Below are 23,615 nucleotides of genomic sequence, written 5' to 3' on the forward strand. Positions count from 1 at the left end.
GCAATATTGGAGAGGATTATCCAGCACTATCCAGCAAAGCTACTTTTTTGGGAGATTTTAATTCTATTATATCCCCAAATTTAGATAGACCAAGGCTCCCTAAGCAACACTCAGTGTAATTATCTCATTGGGCACAAGCGACAGGAGTTACAGAAGTTTGAAGATGGAAAAATCCAAGAAAAAGGGCATATGCATACTTTTCCACTTTCTATAAAGCTTTGTCTCGAATAGATCAAGCGTTTGCAAATGGTGGTTATGACTAAGGCCTTATAGGCTGAAACGCGTCAACTGTTCTTATTTGAGTTTGGTCACTGTGGCTTGCCAATAAATATTATACTTCTTAAGAGCAATCACTGGAGTGCGGATCATCTTTTCCTCATTTCCCTACTTAGTCAGTGACTGTGGATCGAGCACCTGGGATCTCTGCTTTCTATGTAATGTATGGGTAGTAGCACTGACTTTTGTGTTTATATTCTAGCTTTTGCAAATCCAGCTTTGTTGACAGACATTATAGAAGCCACATATCTATGGAGCAGTCGTTCGGACCATTGCCCTCTTTATTTGTTAATTTGTACCCCTCCTTCAAAAAATGCATCATTATGGAGATTCTGACCCTGGTGGGTCTCTTATCCTGAGATAGAAGAAAAAATGCCGTTAATAATGACATGGATATTGGGAAAATAATGCTGGATCATCCTCTCCAGATGTTGTATGGGAATGCATTCAAGGCATTTGTGCAGGGGCAATATATTTCAGCTATAGCGACGGTTAGGTAGGGACAGAATACCAATACCCAGTCTCTACAAATTCAGCTGGAACTTCAAAAGGAGATATATGGCTCTGATCCTAATATGAAGAATTTTGATCTACTAATGGCTGCTCAAAGAGATCTGCATATACATATAAAAGAAATAGCCAGATTAGATTTGTATAAAAATAGACAGAAAGTTTTTGAACAGGGAGATAGAAATGGAGAGTTCTTGGCAATGTTAGCACAACAAGATTATCCAGCTACACTGATATCTGAAGTCAGAACTCCTGAGGGGAAAATGGTTTCCAACCCAGAAGAAATCTTAGGGACTTTTAAGCAGTTTTATAGCTCTTTATATGCCTCCACTCTCCCCCCTGACTTCCATCCAGGGGAGCTGTCCGTCCTTTTGGATCGGATAGCGCTAGGATGGTTGTCGAGTAGGGAGAGAGAGTCATTGATTCGACCTATTACTAGTGAAGAGATCCAGAAGGTTGTGTTGGCCAGCGTTGTGGGGACGAGGCCCTTGTCCCCATCAACATGGGGATAAGGTGCTTTGGGGGGACCCAAAGTACCCTCCCCATGTTGAGGGCAAGCGGCCTGGTATGGTTCAGGATTGGGCGCTCGCTCATCCCCCTTTTTCCTGGCCTTCCAGGCTGCATGCTCGGATAAGGGTGTGGTATGGATTTTGTGGGGGGACCCCACGTCATTTAAAAGAAAAAATGCCCTGGAGTTCCCCTTAAAATCTATACCAGACCCAAAGGGCCTGGTATTGTATTTCGGGGGGGGGGGGAACCCCACAGAGCTTTTTTCTTCATTCTGTCATAGGGTTCCCCTTAACCACTTCAATACAGGGCACTTTCACCCCCTTCCTGCCTAGACCAATTTTCAGCTTTAGTGCTCTCACAGTTTGAATCACAATTACTCATTGTCATGCAACACTGTACCCAAAGAACATTTTTATATTTTTTTCCACACAAATAGAGATTTCTTTTGGTGGTATTCAATCACCACTGGATTTTTTCTTTTTGTGATATAAGTAAAAAAGAGCGAAGATTTTTGAAAAACACTTTTTTTTTGTTTCTTTCATAAAATTTTGCAAAAAAGTTATTTTTGTTCAAAAATTTGGGCCTAAATTTATACTGCTACATATCTTTGAAAAAAAAACCCAAATTAGTGGATATTATTTAGTCTGTGTGAAAGTTGTAGTCTGACAAACAGAGTATTGGTAACTGTAAGCGCAAACACGCAAGTTCATATATAACAGGAGATATAAAGGGCTGAGCAACTTAGTCCATAGGGGACAGGCTGGAAGTTCAAGGGTTAAGTGGTAAGCAGTGATGTAATGGTTAAAGTAGGCTGGTAGGCTAGGCGGCTGCTGTCCTCAGAGAGCTGGCTCTGTGATGGATGAGAGAGGGGTAGAGAAGGAAGCGCCACCTGAGTGTAGTAATAACAAACAAGGGATCATCCAGGGAGGAGGGCTTGCAGGGAGGTTGAGAGAAGGCTACGCGCTTGGAGCCACTGCTCCTTCAATAGGCCTATTGAAGGAGCAGTGGCTCTGAGCGCATAGCCTTCTCTCAACCTCCCTGCAAGCCCTCCTCCCTGGATGATCCCTCCACTGGATACCGAATCCTGTGACGTCATGAATGCTCCACATGCGCTCCATGCCGGCCCCTAGTCTCTTCCTGATGGCCACAGAAGGAGCTCCTGGCTGGTAATCCACCTTCTGCAGCCCAGCATCCCTGCAGCGTCACCACCACAGGATCAGAGGGAACACCGAGGACCACATACCTATACAGATGAGCCTTTTATATGTTTTTATCCTGTAAGTGTGTTTTTACCTGGTGTCATTAAACATCATTTGTTAATACTACACTCAGGTGGCACTTCCTTCTCTACCCCTCTGAAAGTTGTAGTCTACATGCTATGGTGCAAATCAAAAAAATGTGATCACACCTGATGTACTGATGGCCTATCTTATTTTTAAATATCAGGACAGTACAAATATCCCCCAAATGACCCCTTTTTGGAAAGTAGACAGTCCAAGGTATTTAGTAAGAGGCATGGTGAGTTTTTGAAGTTGTATTTTTTTCCCATAATTCTTGGGAAAATTAAGAAATTATTATTTTTTTTTTTTACACAAGTTATTTCTCTCTCACACACATCATATGCATACCTCCAATTACACCCCAAAAATACATTCTGCTTCTCCTCCTAAGTATGGTGATACCACATGTGTGAGATTTTTTGACAGCCTGGCCACATAGAAAGGCCCAACATGCAGGGAGTACCATCAGGTGTTCTAGGAGCATAAATTACACATCTAATTTCATTCCTACCTATTACACTTTTGAAGGTCCTGGAGAACCAGGACAGTGTAATTACCCACAAAATGATCCAATTTTTGAAAGAAAACACCCCAACATTTATTCTATGAGGCATGACCTGCACATAGGTACTCTGGTACTCTGATGAGCTGCAGGAGGGAGGGAGTGCTCCTGCTGGTGTCATTTTAGAATGCTCCGGTAGGGAAGTGGTTAAAATCCATACCAGACCCAAAGTCCCCTATGCCGTTTTGAATTTACAATATTTTTTGTACAATATATATATTTTTTTTAATTTAGCTCTCAGCGGGGAATCCTTAATAACCTATTGACTGTGCACTCAGGCGAACATCCTACTAAGTGCCCAGAAAGTTTGGGTTTTTTAGGCACGAACCTGAACGTGCAATGTTCAGGCCAAGCTTATGCTTGGCCCAAACCGTTCGCCCATCCCAAGTGGTGCCTGAACACTGTAACCCCTCACAGTTACTCTTGTTGGGTGCAGGAATGGGCCTGCTGTTAAAAATTAGAAAAAAAAAAAATGAAATGACCTGCCCCTGTCAAACAGGTGCAGAAAAATTGGGCCTTGGGTGTTCGTGGTGCCTAAATACTGTAACCCCTCACAGTTACTCTTGTTGGGCGCAGAAACAGGTCCTGCTGTTAAATATTATTTTAAAAATTGTAATTACATGGCCCTGTTAAACAGGGGCATAAAAATTGGGCCTTGGGTGTTGGTGATGCGACAACACTATAACCCCTCACAGTTACTCTTGTTGGGCGCAGGAACAGGCCTTGCTATTAAAAATGTGGGCCAAATTTATACTGCTACATATCTTTGGTCAATATAACCCAAATTCATGGATATTATTGATCAAACCTGAGGTACTGACATACTATCTTATTTCTTGATGCCCTGAAATGTCAGGACAGTACAAATACCCCCCAAATGACCCTTTTTTTGCAAACTAGACAGTACAATGTATTTAGTAAGAGGCAAGGATGCCTTTCACAAGACGCAGGTGCACAAAACATGTCATCATTGTGATGGGATTCCTCTCACCAGCTCGCCCCACAAGTGCCCACATACCAGTGACTATAGCAGGTTTGCAAAATTGCGTCAGCCAACCGAGCACTGACACTTTTGACACTTTGTGGGAACCAATGACACTAATACAGTGATCAGTGCTAAAAATATGCACTGTCACTGTACTAATGACACTGGCTGGGAAGGGGTTAAACATCTAAGGCAATCAAACTGTTAAATGTGTCCAGCCAGTGTTTTTGTGCACTGTGTTAGGTGCATTTACTACAGGAAGTGATTGATTTTCATTCCCTTTGCAGGGAAAAAAACATCACTTCCCCCTGTCAGAATGGAGCTCTGCCTTGTTTACATAGAGTTGTGTCCTGTGTGTCTTCCTGACGATTGGTGGGTGCCGGCAGACATCCATTGGCTAGCACCCGGTAATCGTCTTTTACTATGACTAATCACAGTAGAAGTGGTGTGCATGCTCCAACTAGTCGGAACTTCAGAATCACCTATATATTTATATATAGATGATTCTGCACAGAATGGCCTCCCTGTAGCAGTAAATCTGCTATGGGGCGGCAATCATTAAGTGGTTACAGCCTAATACACTTAGGAATTTGCACAAGCAGCATACTGTATCATTAGTTCATTATTTGAATTAATTTCTTTTAGGAAGTAGTCTCTGTTCGGCCTACAATATTCTACCCGCCTCCTTCGATTTTTGAGTCAAAGTTTGTTGAGCCGGGTGGTGCTGACAGGGCAACCCACAGCTCAAATTTAAGTCTATTCCAGCTCTGGCTACCTTCTACTAAAAAGATATGTTTGGTTGGTGTCGCTCAGTGGAGCTACTATTCAGACATTGGTCAGAGTGGGACCTGCACTTAGTTACATATGATGAAAATTATACAGATTCCCCCATTCAGACATGAGATCACAAAGTCCACCAGAGAGAAGTCTCAGAACCAATTTCCTTTGCAGCCCTGAGATATGGTCAAATGACAAAAGCTGAAAAATTTCCTTCCTCATGTCCCCTCCCCCAACTTTTCCTTTGAGATAAATAACACAATCATTAGTCTATCCCCTCATGTCAGCATGCTAGGTGTGGTCCTGGACTCTGACCTCTCTTTTTGACCCCACATACAATCACTGTCCAAACTTTGCTGCCTCAACCTCCCTAACATCTCTAGAATACACCCCTTCTTTCCAATGTCACCACCAAGATACTAATTCCCTTGTTATCCCTTACTTTGACTATAGCAACCTCCCTCTTATTGGCCTACCTCTACACAGGTTATTCCATCTATAGTTCTGCTACTAGACTCATCTACCTTACCAACAGCTCATTAACCACCAACCGTCTTTGCCAATCCCTCCACTGACTTGCGCTCACCCAACAAATACATTTCAAACTAACTTTACCTGATTAAATCTGTTAATGTTAAAACTGTGATTAAACTGGTTGAAAATGTGTATAGCTTCAGCCATAGCTTCTACTGCAATATACACTCGTAATGATTCTCCAAAAATTATATGTTTGTCAATTATTCGAATATGCATTCTTAATACAATGTTGGTAGAATTAGAAACGTTTTGGAAATAAATATTTTTTCCATTTTGAGTTGATGTTATATTGTGAAATGTAACAATCAGATCATCCATCAGCAGCCCAATTTGTGAATGTCTTGACAATAAATTGACACCAAACAGATTTTTATCTATATGAATTGGTGGATCAAAAATACCTAAAGATAAACTTGTTATAAAACCTATCAAAACAGTCATCATCTTGATTTCTGCTAAAGTCCAACCTGGGGGAAGGATAAGCATATTGTTTCTATTGATATGAGTGTATGCAGAAAGGTATATCCGAGCATTGTTTGTAAAGGAACCACAAAGTATTAAAACTTTACATTGTACTTTACTAAGTGTGTCTCTCCACTGATTTATTGTTGCAGAATTTTTAGTCATTCTTTTTTCAAAAGCCACACAAATCTCCTGGAAAGCCAAATGTTTTTTCAGAATTTGCGCTTCATTCTCTCCGGTATCATTGTCTGAAAAAAAAATCCCAACCCAGTTCCAGCCAAAATATTTCACTAGTTTGGCAATTGCTAAATAATGGACATAATCATTCTGAATGGTCCTGAAAACATGCGGGTAAAGGAGTCTGTCACTTAATGAGTAATCGGTGGCCCAATAGCTGATCTGAAAAGAGAAGGATTAACTATAAATTATAATGTGATTATATTTGCAGATTACATTCATATCCATTGGCCGCTAAAATGATCATTAGAGACTGAACTGTACAAATATAGAAAAATACAATTGATCTTTCCAATTAAATCAACTAAATACCTTCCATGCGCATCAAAACAAAGATGTTCAAAGTCTTACAGAAAACTGAGTAGTCAAGCCTGGGCCCTGCCAGCATGCTGTAGAGAAGGATCTTTGCTCTTTGCATTGTAACAGAGGTCTACCTGAAGACATGCAACGTGCCCCCTGTTGTATCAGATTTATAGCTCTCCAATCAACAGCAAGGGTCATAAGAATTATATGCTAAAGCTTGGACTTATCAGTGGGTATATTGGACCTCATACAGAGAACATTGACTCTTCTCTGCACCAGGCTGGCAGGGGACAGGCTTTCCTAGGCAAAATTATGCATAACCAGAAAAACTATACAAATCAGGAGATGTAATGCAAAGTAAAGAGTGGGTGTGGCGCTGTCCTAAAAATACTAATATCAAAAAAGCTGCTTAGTGAAAAGTGATTAACTGTGAGCGGGGAGAGAGGAAAAGAAGGGGGGGGAGGGAGGAAAAGGAAAAAGGGAAAAGGGAAACGTGGGGGGGGGGGTTGGGAAAGATAAGGGAAGGGAGGGAAGTCCCAGCTAAAAAGTATTAAAGCGACTTGTGCTCCTTATCATGGAAAATATAAAAATCAAACACATATAATGACATGTGACATGTGTACAGTGCAGCTGTGGTAATAATTGTATAATCCTTATAAATTATTTGCCGTTAAAAAATGATGTTATTGTAATCACACATTAATACTAATAATAGACTGGCAATAATAGACTGGCTAAACCAGCTGTGACTCTTGCTCAGTGCAGTATAGGTGAGAATCAACAGTCTATGTGAATTCCTTGGTGTTTCCTTTAAAACAAGGCAGGCATATCCAACTTGTATCTGCTACTTACTTCTATGGTGACCGGGTGCTTGTGTCTCAGGTTGTGATCGTGCAGACACTCACCAGCTTCCTTAACCCCTACAGGGGTAATGTGCAGTCACAGTGTATGCCACTGTGCGGCAGTCCTTGGCGTATTCAGGATCGGGATACCATTTGAACATAAAGGAAAGAGGAGATTCCCATAGTGTAAAACCATAAACACTTTTTATTTACAGTAGATGACAAGATGGTACTCACATTATGGTAGTTTCAAACAAGCAACAAAATGTCATCAGAGAAGCTTCCGGTTCAAAGGCTGTGTTCGCTGGGAGATGGTGCAATGCATCAGAATTAGGCCACGCCCTACGCGCCTTTCGTCAGAGGACGTCTACGGGAGCGTGACCCTTGCCTCATCTCCCCTCCCTTTTATACTGTACGGTGTGTAATGTGCGCTTGCGTTCCACAAGACTCCGGCGGCCATTTTGTCTAGGATTTTGAAGACCGAAGACCACGGCCATTTTCCCTATGATTTTTGTGGCCCGAAGCCGCGTCACCACTAACTGTGAAATGACCAGGATTAGGCAGACCGAAGCCCGCGGCCATTTTACTATGGTTTTGTAAACTGAAACCTAATCATAATGGGCCATGGAGTGACACCATACAACCAAGTATGCCATCTGTGTTTGTGTCACCAATATTCCAATACAATAAGTGTGTTAAACTACTTTGTGACCAAATACTACTATCTACACTGCACAGTATAACCGGGAGCTTATAATTGCCTGACGATATACACACCAATATGCACAACAAATAATTATAAAATAAAACCGTATATATTTAATATATTTGTAATAAATGGAAAAAACTAAAAGACATAAAAAACTATAAACATAAAAGACAGGAGAAAAAGGGAGCTTAAAAAAGGGGGGATTAAAATTAAGTTAATATATATAATTTGTAAAAGACTTTATTCAAGAAGTGGGTAGTATTGAAATTCTTGGAGCCCTGTGTTCTATAGTCTGTGTTTTGATGCTCCGTTCGTTTCAGATAAAAAAGAGGGGATCAAATATTAAGAAACCTAAGAAAACCTTTATTATATGCACGAGAAAAAATTAATGTATATATATAATTTATAAAAGTCTATATTCAAGGGGTGGGTAGTATTAAAATTCTTGGAGCCCTGTATTCTATAGTCTGTGTTTTGATGCTCCGTCCGTTTCAGATAAAAAAGAGGGGATCAAATATTAAGAAACCTAAGAAAACCTTTATTATATGCATGGGGAAAAGAGAGTGTACATCCCAATATGATGATGCTATAAACATGTACTATTTTAAAATGGACCAGTTCTTATAAAAATGCTAAAGATCTGTGTTTTGAGTGTATGGAAAAATGGGGAGTCTATATCCTATAGTTTGAAACTAATACTTCTAGGAACAAGTAATATGTTTGTTCTAATAATTGGTGAGAAAACAGTTAAGGTCGACATCTATATTCATTCCTGATGGTTGGAGTGTATCCAGCTGGAAAATCCATCTGGTTTCGTTTTGCGACACTTTCACTTTTTTGTTGTCACCCCTCCAGTGTCCCTTAATTTTATCGATGGCATAAAAGGTCATACCCTTGGGGTCTCTGTTGTGGTGCTCTCTAAAGTGTCTGGATACACTATGTTTCTTAAAACCATTCTTTATGTTGGTAATGTGTTCCCTGATTCTTAAGTGTAGTTTTCTGGTTGTGCGTCCCACGTACTGTTTTCGACACGGGCATTCTAATACATAGGTGACATGCGTATTGTTGCACGTTATTAGATCCCTGATGGTGTATTCATTTCCATTCGATGTCGACTTGAACTTAGTTATCTTTTTGTTTGTCTTTTTGCTCACTCTGCATGGCAGACATTTCCCGCCTTTATAAAAGCCTTTTAGATTGTTACCTATTTTAATTTGTTTCGGGGGGTCAAGGGCATTGTGCACTAGTTTGTTTCTAAGAGTTGAGGCCTTCCTATAAATGAAGATAGGTTTCTTTGGTAACACAGGTTTTAAAACTTGGTCTGATTGTAAAATAGGCCAATGCTTCTTAATAATAGATTCCATAGTTTTATATTGTCTGTTGTATCCTGTTAGAAAGGCAAAGCCCAGTTGTTTATTTCTTTCTTGTTTGTGGGGGTTCTTCTTCCCATTTATTAAGGAGCAGGTTGGCTACACTCGGGGCATACTTAGCCCCCATGGCTACCCCTTTTACTTGGGTGTAGAAGTCTCCTTTATGCCAGAAATAGTTGTGACTTATGGCTAGTTTTAACCCTTCTAGTAGATATTTTATATGTTCTTCTTTCAGGTCCGTTTGTCGGTGTAATGCCCATTCTGCTCCACTAAGGCCATCTGTTTGTACGATATTAGTGTATAGGGAGTTGATGTCGATCGTCACAAGTATATCTTCTTCCTTGATGTTAAAATTTTTTAGCTCAGTAATCAGCTGTTTACTATCTTTCAGGTAGGATTTCCCTTTAACCACCAATGGTTGTAAATACCCATCTAAATAGGCCCCCAGCCTTGAAAATAGACCATCGATGCCGCTTATTATGGGTCTTCCTGTCCCGTTGCGCAGATTCCCCATTTAATTTTTGCCAAATCAGGAGATGTGACATCAACCTGACTTTACTTGTGATCTGCTTGCTCTGGATCACTGATTCTGGCAGTTTACCTGCATTTTCAGGAAGATCCCAGAAAAAGATAGTCTACATGCCTCTGGCTCTAATCAGTGCTTCAAAAAAACAGCCCCTCCGCATTGGAATCCATGTGCCGGTATCCTGAAAGAGGCTGGACACATGGATAGGGGAGGTGGCATTGAAAAGGGGGGGCGCCCGTGTGTCCTTAATTGATGGGCTGCGCCTGCTCTAATACTTCTTTGCATTAATTCAGCAAAGACAGATCAAAGTAACCAACACACACAGACCTTCAAATAAGCTTCAAAGGATTTTTAAAAACAGGAAATTAGGACCTTTTAGCAGCAATCACCTTTTAGCAGCAAGAACAGGCCTGGAGCAAAGGGAACCTGAGTGGAGGGCTCACATGACTGGGGGTTGATGTTAGTGGTTGCACAGAGTGTATCCTGGAAGGGGGGGTGGTTAAAAAGATTTAGAATGGGTTTGGTGCAATGAGAGAGATATGAGGTGTGGTTTAGATAGGTAACATGGTCAGTGGGGGCGGGGATTAGTCAGTTGAGGGCTTGGCCTGGCCCCGTTTTGGTCCACAGCGATGGGTCGGGGTTGTCTCGGTATCATTTTGTGAGTGTGTTCCAAAAATGTTGGAGGCAGGTGGTTTCTCTTTAAGGGACTATTCTTCACATTAATTCAGGATTGGAGCGGCCACTGAGGCGGCGTGTTGGGGTGTCAGCGATCAGATACTTCAGCGTATTGGTCGTTGGGAATCTCACTGATTTTGGTTATATGTACGACCTCATCTCCTTCGAAGCGGGTGATAAACGGGGGAGGATGTGGAGCCCTCAACTCAAGGGGTTGGGGGGGTCAAAGGGGGATCTATGTCTTTTTTGGTGTTGTGTGGTGTTGATTGTGTGTGGCCTTTCTGGTCTGGGGTCGATAGTTCAATGTGGTGCTTATGTGTGTTTGGTGTCTTGGGTCTTGTTGCCTATGTTTTTTTTGAGTTTCTGTTTTTCAGGCCCGGTGTGCCTGATGTGGATCCTGGGTCACACCTATGTTCACTGGGGGGCTAGGAGGGCTCTGGTTAAACCAGAAGTTAGGCAGGGTATTTCCAGGGTGGACGCCACGGTCCGCTGGATTGATATACCTGGCATCCTGTGGTCTGGAGTAGTGCAGGAGATACAGTGGTACGCTAGGATGGATAGGCCTCCTGATGTGCTGCTTCTGCATGTTAGGGGCAATGACCTTAGTATCATGGCATCCAGGGACCTCATTAGAGACATAAATTGGGATTTCCTTTGGTTGCGTACGGCATTTCCAGATACTGTCTTACTGTGGTCAGAAATCATTGGCAGAGCAGCTCGGAGGGGGGTGAGGTCGGTGGAAAATATAAATAGGGCAAGGATCAAGGTCAACAAAGCAGTGGCAAAATTTGTGGTCCGCAATTGAGGGCTGGTGGTTCGCCATTGTGGGTTAGAAGGAGACTTTGGCCTTGTATTTAAGGGGAGACGGGGGTTCACTTGTCAGCTGTGGGCATAGATATTTGGTTCCTGGGGCTCTAGGAAGGTCTCCAATGGGCCTTGCTGCTGTGGCGGGCTGCCCACACATAAGGTGTCACTAGTGGGCACCTGTGGCAGGGGTCTCTGGTTCATAAAGGTCGGAATGGTGGAAGGTATACAGTATATGGTGTAGAATGGGTTGGGCCTATCTCGGTATGGGTACCTTCCCTATATGGTAATCATGGGCTATCGGTCATTGGGCTGTATTTGGCAAGAAGGTGGCAATAGTTGTCCCTGAGCTGGTGGGATCGCTGCTAGGGGCCTGGATGGGGAAGTGGTGGTGGTGGTACAGCCGATGCGATACCTTCCTTCATGAACCTCTGAAATAACAGTCAGTATATATATATATATATATATATATATATATATATATATATATATATATATATTAAAAGTTGTTATATATATATATATATATATATTTATATATACATTATCTCACATAAATGAGTACACCCCTCACATTTTTGTAAAATATTTTATTTTATCTTTTTATGTGACAACACTGAAGAAATGACACTTTTCTACAATGTAAAGTAGTGAGTGTACAGCTTCTATAACAGTGTAAATTTGCTGTCCCCTCAAAATAATTCAACACACAGCCATTAATGTCTAAACCGCTGGCAACAAAAGTGAGTACACCCCTAAACGAAAATTTCAAAATTGGGCCCAAAGTGTCAATATTTTGTGTGGCCATCATTACATTCCAGCACTGCTTTAACCCTCTTGGGCATGGAGTTCACCAGAAATTCACAGGTTGCCACTGGAGTCCTCTTCCACTCCTCCATGATGGCATCAGAATCTGGTAGATGTTTCAGATCTTGCGCTCCTCCTCCTTCCATTTGAGGATGCCCCACAGATGCTCAATAGGGTTTAGGTCTGGAGACATGCTTGGCCAGTCCATCACCTTTACCCTCAGCTAAGCAGAAACAGGAATCTCTGTTTTCCTCAAGTCACAGCATTCCCCCTACAGTTAGAAAGCACTCCCTAGGAGCACACTTAACCCTTTGATCGTCCCTGATGTTATCCCCTTCCCTGCCAGTGTCATTAGTACAGTTACAGTGCATATTATTTAGCACTGATCGCTGTAATAATGACACTTGTCCTCAAAAAGAGTGAGTTAGGTGTCTGATTTGTCCACCACAATGTCCCAGTACCATTAATGATGGCCGACATTACTAGTAAAAAAAAACATTTATGTAAAAATTCCATAAAAATATCCCCTAGTTTGTAGATGCTACACTAAAAATATGTAGCAGAATACATATTGGCCTAAACGGATGAAGAAATTAGCTTTTTTCAATTTTTTTTATTGGATATGTTTTATAGCATAAAGTAAAAAATATATTTTTTTTTCAAAATTGACGGTCTTTTTTTGTTTATAGAGCAGAAAAATAAAAACCACAGAGGTGATCAAATATCACCAAAAGAAAGCTCTGTTTGTGGGGAAAAAAGATACATTTTATTAGGGTACAGCATTGCACAACCACGTAATTGTCAGTTAAAGTAACACAGTGCCGTATCGCAAAAAATGGCCTGATCATTAAGGGGGTAAAACCTTTTGGGGAACACCCCACTTGTGCTCCCCTTCTGGGTGTGCTCTCACCTCTATGCCAGTGACCCCACAATTAAGTTTGATCAGTGCTCGCTTTTTAATCACCAGTGGACTAATGAGTAAGGATGTTCTGTCTATCTTCAATCCTCTTTGGCTGTGGTAATGTCTCCATAGGATTCATATATGCAAGAAAAATACTCCCATAGTACCTATATCATTTAAAACCAACACTTTATTAAAATGTCAACAAATCACTACTCACATATTTAGGGTGCTTGTAGTGCACCACTCTGACCTTGCTTGATAAATCAAACTTTAGTTGTGATATTGGGATTGTTGTGATTTAATGTGAGATAAGAAGTTGACAATATTGTATATATATATATATATATATATATATATATATATATATATATATTTTTTTTTTTTTTTTGCTATTTGCACGCAGAAATGTATTACATAAGCACTTGATGTTATACAGTATATATAAAGTGATACATAGGATCTGTTTAGAACGGGGCGGATCCAGGGGGGGGGCAATGGGGCAATTGCCCCCTCCGAGAATGCTGGTGAGAGGGCAGGCAGCTGGGTCCACTGGAGAGAGAGAGCGGACGGCCGGACGGGTGACACTCTGAGACTGACAGTGGGCGGGTGCGAGAGCGGACGGCCGGGCTGGTGATAGTCTGAGACTGACTGTCAGTCTCAGACTATCACCAGCCCGGCCGTCCGCTCTCTCTCACCTGCCCACTGTCAGTCACTGACAGTGGGCGGGTGAGAGCGGACGGCCGGGGGGTCTGGTGACAGTCTGAGACTGACAGTGGGGTGGGCGGGTAAGAGCGGACGGCCGGGGGGGCTGGTGACAGTCTAAGCCTGACAGTGGGGTGTGCGGGTAAGAGCGGACGGCCGGGGGGCTGGTAACAGTCTAAGCCTGACAGTGGGGTGGGCGGGTGAGAGCGGACGGCCGGGCTGGCCGCTGGTGACAGTCAGAGAGTGAGCGGGTGACATTTAGAGAGCGGCCAATCAGGGAGCCGGCGGGCAGGGGAGCAGAGAGATGACATCACCTCTCACCGCCCGCCCTGCATCCCTGCAGTTCCGCCCTCACTGTGCAGGTAGCTATGGGCAGCAGAGAGATTACATCATCTCTCTGCTGCCTGACTGGTAATCTGCTGCCTCACCCTCTGGGAAGCAAAAAGTTACAATTGTAGCTGTAGCAGGCAAGTGACAATCTGCAACGTATGGCAGATGATGTGGCAAGTGAAAATCTGCATCTGGTGGCAGGCGACGTGGCAAGTGACATTCTGCAACTGGTGGCAGGCAACATGGCAAGTGACAATCCGCAATGTGTGGCATGTGACGTGACAATCCGCATCTGGTGGCAGGTGACGTGGCAAGTGACAATCTTCATTTGGTGGCAGGCGACGTGGCAAGTGACACTCTGCATCTGGTGGCAGGCGATGTGGCAAGTGACAATCCGCATCTGGCGGCAGGTGACGTGACAATCCGCATCTGGTGGCAAGGTGATGTGGCAAGTGACAATCCGTATCTGGTGGCAAGTGACATGGCAAGTGACAAACCGCATCTGGTGGCAGGTGACGTGGCAAGTGACAATTGTAGCAGGAAAGTGACAATCCAAATCTGGGGGCAGGTGACATGGCAAGTGACAATCTGCAACGTGTGGCAGGTGAAGTGGCAAGTGACAATCCGCATCTGGTGGCAGGCAACGTGGCAAGTGACACGCTTGGAGCTCCCACTGACTCTGCATTATGGTGAGTTGAACTATTTTATTTTATATAACAATGTAATAATAGAAAAAATGCACTTCAATCATCCTGACACCATAACAACCATGGTGCTGTGATGATTGAAGCGCCAACACTAGCCATTTCCCTGATAAATTCCCCCCAAAAAACATATTTTCTGGCAGTACCCCTCCCGAGACTAGACTCTGGATTCGCCCCTGGTTTAGAAGGATATTTTAAGGTTGGTTTAGAAGCGCAGCACATTAATTGGATTTTAATTGGATTGGATTGTAATTATGGAAAATGGGGCAAAATCCTTAGTGATGATGCCAGCTGTGTATTCATTCATTTTAACTGAGTTTACATACACTTTAACTTTCATAGACTGGCATGTTTTTGTAAAATGTATATTGTTGTCTCTGTTGACATAGAACAGTATTCCAAAAAGACAAGTAGTTTTCACTCACCTGTGTGTATCTGTACATTCCAAGGATTTGGGCGATTGGGATTGTAGTGGATGAATAGCGATCTCCAATAACACCAGCCAGCTTGCCTTGACCTTTACATGAATAATTAGGAATTGTCCCATTTGGTCCAGATAAGATCTGCAGAACACTCTGTACACCCTTCCTGGGTTCCAACCATGAATCATATAGATGGAAGCCTAGACTGATATTCGGTAAGATGTCTGGATCCTGGTTAATATTATCAATTGTGGTAAGGAAAGCTAGGAGGTTCAGGTAATACCAGAAAGAGGGGCTAAAAAAAGTTTTTTTTTCCAAAACAGTGAGTTATTCATTTCTATATAGTTGTAAAATATTTTAAAAATATTCATACATCTGATCAGGTTAACATTAAATACAGAGACTTTTAGGCAATGCTTCCTGGGGGATATAAAACAGCAAAAACAATGTTGAGGTAATGCTAAGTTTTTCACAGCATGTCTGTAAATTAAAGTCTCACCACTAGGTGTTTAAACCAGCCATGTGGCCTTTTGATCTACTTGTGGTCTGTTTTGATATATTCTGCACAGGTCTGGCAGGTAGTGATGAGCCAAACTGCCTTGGGTTCAGTTCAGCAGGAAATTTGGTCAACTTCACTGAAACCACTTTAATTAAAAATGCTAATTTTCTGTGCTAATAGGCAAAGGGTTGTCAAAAGAGGGTGGGCATTGCCCTAGGGAACATGTACCAATGCAAAAAAATAAAATACATTAAGAAACCATTCTGCCCGAAGTAGGGATTTTTTAAAATGCTTAAAGTGAAACTCTTTAAGTCTCGTATGGATTTTAAGGAGGTACTTCACACAAAAAAAAAAAAATGCCTGAGGTCCCTCAGAAAATACATACCAGACCCTTTGATTCTGGCACGGATTAAAAAAAAAAAAGCAAGGTCCTCCTAAAAATCTAATACAAGACCCTTAATCCAAGCATGCAGCCAGGCTGGATTGGGAAGGGGGGATTGAGCATGTGCCTCCCCTCCTGAACCATATCAGGCTACATGCCCTGATCATCTTTGCCTAGGGTGACCCCTGGTAAAGCAGCCTGTCCCCCTGTTAATGAGAACAAGGGCCTCTTCCCCACATAGCTTGCCTGGTGGTTTGCACATGAGGATCTTAGCAGAATCTGAATGCCCCCTTTTATAATAAGGGAGTCTGTAGATACCCCCCCCCCCACAAGTACCCCTACTCATTCACAAAAACAAAAACAATTTAATAAAGATACTCAAATATTTGGCAGGTCCTTTATTTTAAAAAAAAAACATAAATCCTCAAAGAATATTCCTCATTGTAAATCCATCATCAGTCATGATGCCTGACACCTGCTTAATTGATGGAAAAAAACCAGAAGACCTGACACGTGCAGCCCATCCCAATGGTAACACTAGCCGAATTGCTGCTCTCTGAGCTTTTATTTTTTATTTTATATTTTTAAAGGCTTTGGTTTTAAGTTGAAATGCCTGCCATATATCCAAGTGGCCATGCATTGTTGGGACATCACAAAAGGGGCTGTTTACAGCCTGTGGGGTCTCAGGTTTCTAGGTAATAGTAACTTTTCATTATTGAAGTAATATGAGATTTTGTTGCACATGCAGTTTATATAGATTTATATTCATGTTGCGCTGCACTAATATTTTGTTTATTGAATTTTTAGAAGTAAGGTGAAAACACTTTAGAGTGTTAGCAGCAATGTGTGTGTTTATTCTTAGTTTAAGGTGTATAATAATATTTTGTAGCCCTTTTACTTTATAAGTGGAGGTTGGTCTGATTAAGATTAGTTGTTTTGTAGCAGTAAGTACTGCTCCTAGTCTGCCAACCATTGTGACTTAAGGACAGACACTTACCTAAGACAGCGGTTTAACAGGACAGGTTCTACTCAGAACAGGCCTTGCCATGGTCGACCAAAGAAGTTGAGTGCACGTGCTCAGCGTCATATCCAGAGGTTGTCTTTGGGAAATAGACGTGTGAGTGCTGTCAGCATTGCTGCAGAGGTTGAAGGGGTGGGGGGGTCAGCCTGTCAGTGTTCAGACCATATGACACACACTGCATAAAATTGGTCTGCATGGCTGTCGTCCCAGAAGGAAGCCTCTTCTAAAGATGATGCAAAAGAAAGCCCGCAAACAGTTTGCTGAAGACAAGCAGACTAAGCACATGGATTACTGGAACCATGTCCTGTGGTCTGATGAGACCAAGATAAACTTATTTGGTTCAGATGGAGTCAAGCGTGTGTGGCAGCAAACAAGTGAGGAGTAGGGATGAGCCGAACACCCCCCGGTTCGGTTCGCACCAGAACCTGTGAACGGACCGAAAATTTGAACGAATGTTAGAACCCCATTGACGTCTATGGGACTCGAACATTCAAAATCAAAAGTGCTCATTTTAAAGGCTAATTTGCTTGGTATTGTCCTAAAAAAGGGTTTGGGGACCCGGGTCCTGCCCCAGGGGACATGTTTCAATGCAAAAAAGACTTTTAAAAATGGCCGTTTTTTTGGGAGCAGTGATTTTAATGATGCTTAAAGTAAAAAAAAAAAAAAAAAAAAGTGAAATATTCCTTTAAATATCGTACCTGGGGGTGTCTATAGTATGCCTGTAAAGTGGCGCTTGTTTCCCGTGCTTAGAACAGTCCCTGCACAAAATGTCATTTTTAAAGGAAAAAAAGTCATTTAAAACTGCTTGCGGCTTTAAAGTAATGTCTGGTCCTGGCAATATGGATGAAAATCAGTGAGACAAATGGCATGGGTATCCCCCAGTCCATTACCAGGCACTTTGGGTCTTGTATGGAAATTAAGGGGGACCCCGCACCCAAATTAAAAAAGGAAACAGCAGTATACAGGCTCTGTACTCTGAACAGCAGTATACAGGCGGTGCAAACAAGACAGGGACTGTAGGTTTGTTGTTAATTAGAATCTGTTTGCAATTTTGAACTGGTACATTTTTAACGTGTTTAGCTCCAGCCAAACAATCTATTTTAAGCTTTTTGGAAAACATAGGGAAGGATTATCACCCCTGTGACATTTGTTCTGTTGTCTGTGCTCCTCTTCAGAAGATTTCACCTCACTTTTTGTCCCAATGACAAATGTTTTTTTGAAAATTTGGGGTTTTTTGTGAAACAAGGATTGGTGATAAAGCATCAGTGGAAAGGAGAAATGTTTTTGCCATATTAACTCTTACAGGAGAGAATTTCCCTTCCTAGGGGTAGATTTCATCTCACTTCCTGCTTGCCCTATATACTCAGCAGAAATTTGGGCCTTAGGTGTTGTTGTGGCCACAACACTGTAAGCCCTCACAGGGCCCTGCTGTGAAATATTAGATCAAGAATTGTAATTACATGCCCCTGTTGAACAGGGGCAGAAAAAGTGGGCCTTTGGTGGTGGTGGTGGTGCTGGTGCCACAACACTGTAAGTCCTCACTCGCTCTTGGTGGGTGCAGAAACGGGCCCTGCTGTGAAGTATTAGATCAAGAATTGTAATTACATGCCCCTGTTGAACAGAGGCAGAAAAATTCGGCCTTAGGCACTGGTGCTGGTGCCACAACACTGCAAACCCTCACAGATACTCTAGTTGGAACGCAGGAACGAGCTCTGCTGCAAAGTATAGCCTCAAAAATTGTAATTGCATGCCCCTGTTAAACAGGGGCTGAAAAATTGGGCCTTAGGCAGTGGTGCCACAACACTGCAACCCCTCACAGATACTCTAGTTGGAACGCAGGAACGAGCCCAGCTGCAAAGTATTGCATCAAAAAATGTAATTACACGCCCCTGTTAAACAGGGGCTGAAAAATTGGGCCTTAGGCACTGGTGCTGGTGCCACAACACTGCAACCCCTCACAGATACTCTAGTTGGAACGCAGAAACGAGCCCTGCTGCAAAGTATTGCATCAAAAATTGTAATTACAAGCCCCTGTTAAACAGGGGCTGAAAAATTGGGCCTTAGGCACTGGTGCTGGTGCCACAACACTGCAACCCCTCACAGATACTGTAGTTGGAACGCAGGAACGAGCCCTGCTGCAAAGTATTGCATCAAAAATTGTAATTGCATGCCCCTGTTAAACAGGGGCAGAAAAATTGGCCCTTAGGCACTGGTGCTGGTGCCACAACACTGCATCCCCTCACAGATACTCTAGTTGGAACACAGAAACGAGCCCTGCTGCAAAGTATTACATCAAAAATTGTAATTACACGCCCCTGTTAAACAGGGGTTGAAAAATTGGGCCTTAGGCACTGGTGGCGGAGCCGAGAACCAAAAATGTTCTTACAAGCTATCAGCATGATCATTGAGGAGGAAGAGGATAATTACTCAGGATAGTCACTCAGCATAGGCAGTCTTTGAAGGGATCTGAGATTTTAAAAAAAAATATACGGTTACATCAGCATCAGGTGCTTGGTAGCTGGTGGTGATCCAAGACTGATTCATTTTTATGAAGGTCAGTCGATCGACCGAGTCGGTGGACAGACGCACCCTGTGATCGGTTACAAAGCCTCCAGCAGCACTCAATGTGCATTCCAGAAGAACCCTGGATGCAGGACAGGCCAGTAGCTCAATTGCATAATGTGCAAGCTCTGGCCAGTGATCCATCCTCAAGACCCAGTAACCCAGAGGATTTTCAGTGGGAAAGGTGTCCAAGTCAGATCTTGACCCTAGGTATTCCTGCACCATGTAAAACAGACGCTGGTGATAGTTGCTTGAACTGATCATACCTTGGGGCTGCGAACTAAAAAATTGTCTGAACGCATCAGCCAGACGGCCACCTTCTCCACCGCTCCTTCTTTGACTGACCGAAGCCTCAGCAACACATTGTCCAGAAAGAGGAGTTTGTAACCTCCCAGTCTCTGGGAACGCGTTGCACAGACCTTTCTGCAAGGCCTCCCGAAGATGTTTCATCCTCTGCTCCCTCTGTGACGGCAAGATAAGGTCCGCAACCTTACCCTTGTAATGTGGATAGAGGAGGGTTGCCAGCCAGTATTGGTCCTTCACCTTGATACCACAAATACGAGGATCCTTACGCAGGCTTTGCAGGATCAGGGAGGCCATGCAGCGTAGGTTTGCTGAGGCATTCGGTCTGGAGTCCTCTGGGTCACTAAGGATGACATGGTCCACATCCACCTCCTCCCAGCCACGTACAAGTCCATGTGTTTCTTGGGACTGATCCCTTAAAGACTGCTGCTGATGCTTAGTGCCAGGCTCCACCTCCATACTGACACAATCCTCCTCCTCCTCCTTGTCCTCGTCCTCTTCCTGTGTGATCGGCGGGCACGCAGGAACACTGTCTGGATAAAGGGGGCCTTGAGCCTCTGTTCTGCCTCAAGTGCCCTGTCCATTATTCCACGCAGCGTGTGCTCCAACAGGTGGACAAGGGGGACAGTGTCACTGATGCATGCACTGTCACTGCTCACCATCCTTGTGGCCTCCTCAAATGGTGACAGAACAGTGCATGCATCCCTGATCATGGCCCACTGGCGTGGGGAAAAAAATCCAAGCTCCCCTGACCCTGTCCTGATGCCATAGTTGCACAGGTACTCATTGATGGCCCTCTGCTGCGTGTGCAGCCGCTGCAGCATGGCCAACGTTGAGTTCCACCTGGTAGGCATGTCACAGATTAGGCGGTTCTTGGGCAGGTTAAACTCCTTTTGGAGGTCTGCCAGCCAAGCACTGGCATTATATGACCGGCGGAAATGCACACAGACTTTCCTGGCCTGCCTCAGGACATCCTGTAAGCCCGGGTACCTGCCCAAGAACCAATGCATCACCAAGTTAAGAACTGTTTTGAACCGAACAGAACCGCTCGGTACTCTTGTTTCTGTCCCCCTGGCCAAATTAACCTTCGATGTAAAAATGTGCACATTCAACCACAAATCACTGACACGGACACGTTCAGTAAGTTTGGTACTTCTGTCGTTTACTTCCTGGACTCAGGATTATATACCGAGAGCCGGATATTTCGTTATCAAATCAAATATCAAATAAAACAAGCGTGTACAAACCACAATTTATACATATTCATTATTGTGACGAAATGTAAGCTTTGCTGGGTTATATCTGTATAAGGAGATAGCAGACTATCATAGCTAATTATGGTGTCTTATTCTCAGTTCCTGTTTATCTTGAGTGTAATATCATAGGCCTGAAAATAGGTGCAATCTTCTTCTTAACTTTGTTCTTTAACTCTTGCAGTTCTGTTTCACATGAGGGGAGAAGCTGGCAGACATCTAATTTGAGCATGATTAAGGCTAATAGCTGGTTATAAGAAAATAAGCACTTATATTTATGCGATTATATTAGAAATAGGCATTTCACAATAACACTCATAATCACATTCCATTACAGTCCCCCCTTGAAATGCGTATTTTCTTAAAACTGTCCCTCACACTGGAGAACAATCTGTCATTACCACCTAGCTCATTTCACTGACTGCAACTCTTTTAAGCTGTATGTAGAGAAAGGGCTGTGACTAGCTCACCACCCCCCTCGATACAGCTGGTGAAATGCCGCCAGGTGCTATCTGTCCCTATAGCTCTACGGTGTTGCATCTCGGGGAAGGGTGACTGTAAAGGAGCGTACTGCATAACTTTTATCATAGGTTTCATCAAGCCTTACATAGACATCGTCGTCATCTGGGATCTCTTAGTTCACAAATCTGGGGGTATTTTGGTCAACAGCTTTTTCCACACACTTCTTAATACAGGGGAAGACACAGCAGATTATGGCAGCTATTGTCAGGACGGCTATCCCTATCTGGGTCAGTAGTCCCTGCCATCCTCCCTTTAGCCAGGTAAAATGCTGGTCCCATGGGTTGGTGAGCCCTGAGTTCTGTTTCAGTTCTTTGGATAAGTCCTCAAGTTTCTGGATGGCTAAAGTCACTTTACCATTTGGGCCGGTGTTGTCTGGGATGTAAGTGCAACATGTACTTGTCTCAGGGATCATCTTGCATGCACCCCTCTTCTCAGCTAGGAGCATGTCTAAGACCATACGGTTTTGGAAAGTCATGTGTGATGCTGCCTCTAACTGTTCGCCCAGACCTTGGAGTGCATCCCTGGTGTAATTGACAAATCTTTGCTGGTTGTAGTAGATGTAATTTATCCAGTCTACATTCTTGTTTACAGTGATAATGGGAATCAGCGACGCAAAACCTGCTGCTACTTGGTCTCTTGCTTTGAATTCATCTGGGACCCCCCTTGGGACCCCTATGGCGTCTATGTATACATGGGGGTCAAAGCTTCCCGCTGGGGCACTCCTACGTTTCCTGTTTGATTTATGTGCATCACTGGCTGCCGGCTCTGCGGTTTGTGGGAGAATATGCAGGGGCATTATGGCTTTAGCTAGTGCATATTCTCCTGTCCACTGTCCTGTCATTCTACTTCTAACTTTTATGTCCCCACAAATCCAGTACACGTCTCCTAGGGACTGGACTTGATTCTGCACTAGGTCTGCAGACACCTCACTATAAGTCTTGCAGTTACCCTCAGTGAAGTTCCCAAGGAATTTTCCCACCCCATGGTACTTCCTATAATATGTATAATTGCCAGGATATATAGTAATATCTTCTGCTGGTTTAGGGGCTTTAGTGACTATGGAGTACTCCTTTTTCCAATGCTCGCATAGGGAGTGGTTTGTAGCTGTGTTTGTAAACAAACTAAGGACACAGGTCTCATGTTCTGGGGGTATGTTAAGGGGGACTGTTCATAGATGTGGTTTAGCCCCCCCCACACACTTAGCAATTAGTCTTGTTATGTTTCCCTGCATTATACCTCATCCATTCGAGCCATAAGTTGACATCTGAAAAACCGGTCTCAGCAGCCATGGTGTCCTCAAAGGTAGGGTCTGCTATGGCTACCATGTCTTCTAATGTTTGCATGTGAGGCTTTAGGGGGTTCGAATTGGATGTAGATTGGGGAACTGTCCACTCTGGATTATTGAACATGTCTTTCAGTTGAAAAGGTTTCCTAAAGCTGGGATACCCATTTGCCCACCACAGACCCAATACCCACTGTCCCCTGGGCTGGAATTCTCAACGGTTAATCTAAACTCTTTTGTGAAGTATTGATCTGTGTACTTGTTGATTGTCATTCTGTCTAGGAGTGATTTCCCATTCTTGTCTTTCTTATTTTGGGCGATTTCAGGCTTATACCCCCAGTTTGTCTCCCCAGTGTTCCAACCCACTGCTCCCCAGTAATCACAGTTGTCGCCCCAGTAGTCATTGGTAACACATACATACACAGTCATGGGACCTACTGTTCCTTCATAGGATCGGATTCTGTAATCTGTACCTGGAAGTATCTTACTATAAGGGGATATAAACGTGGCAACATGTGTGTTGGATGAATTATACCAGAATTGGGTTATGCCATCTT

General features: G+C 43.1%; 1 protein-coding gene across 1 annotated transcript in view; it reads right to left on the bottom strand.

The window, feature by feature from the left end:
* LOC141140390 (vomeronasal type-2 receptor 26-like) overlaps nt 1-23,615 on the bottom strand; it is a 122,260-nt gene that overhangs the window by 72,411 nt on the left and 26,234 nt on the right. Inside the window, exons 2-3 of the mRNA XM_073629546.1 lie at nt 15,238-15,529; nt 5,516-6,298 (exon numbers count right to left, since the gene is read on the bottom strand). Of these exons, the coding sequence (XP_073485647.1) occupies nt 5,516-6,298; nt 15,238-15,529 (1,075 nt within the window). The remainder of the gene's footprint in view (nt 1-5,515; nt 6,299-15,237; nt 15,530-23,615) is intronic.

The sequence above is a fragment of the Aquarana catesbeiana genome, linkage group LG01 (genome assembly GCF_042186555.1).
Source record: "Aquarana catesbeiana isolate 2022-GZ linkage group LG01, ASM4218655v1, whole genome shotgun sequence".
Lineage (NCBI taxonomy): Eukaryota > Metazoa > Chordata > Amphibia > Anura > Ranidae > Aquarana > Aquarana catesbeiana.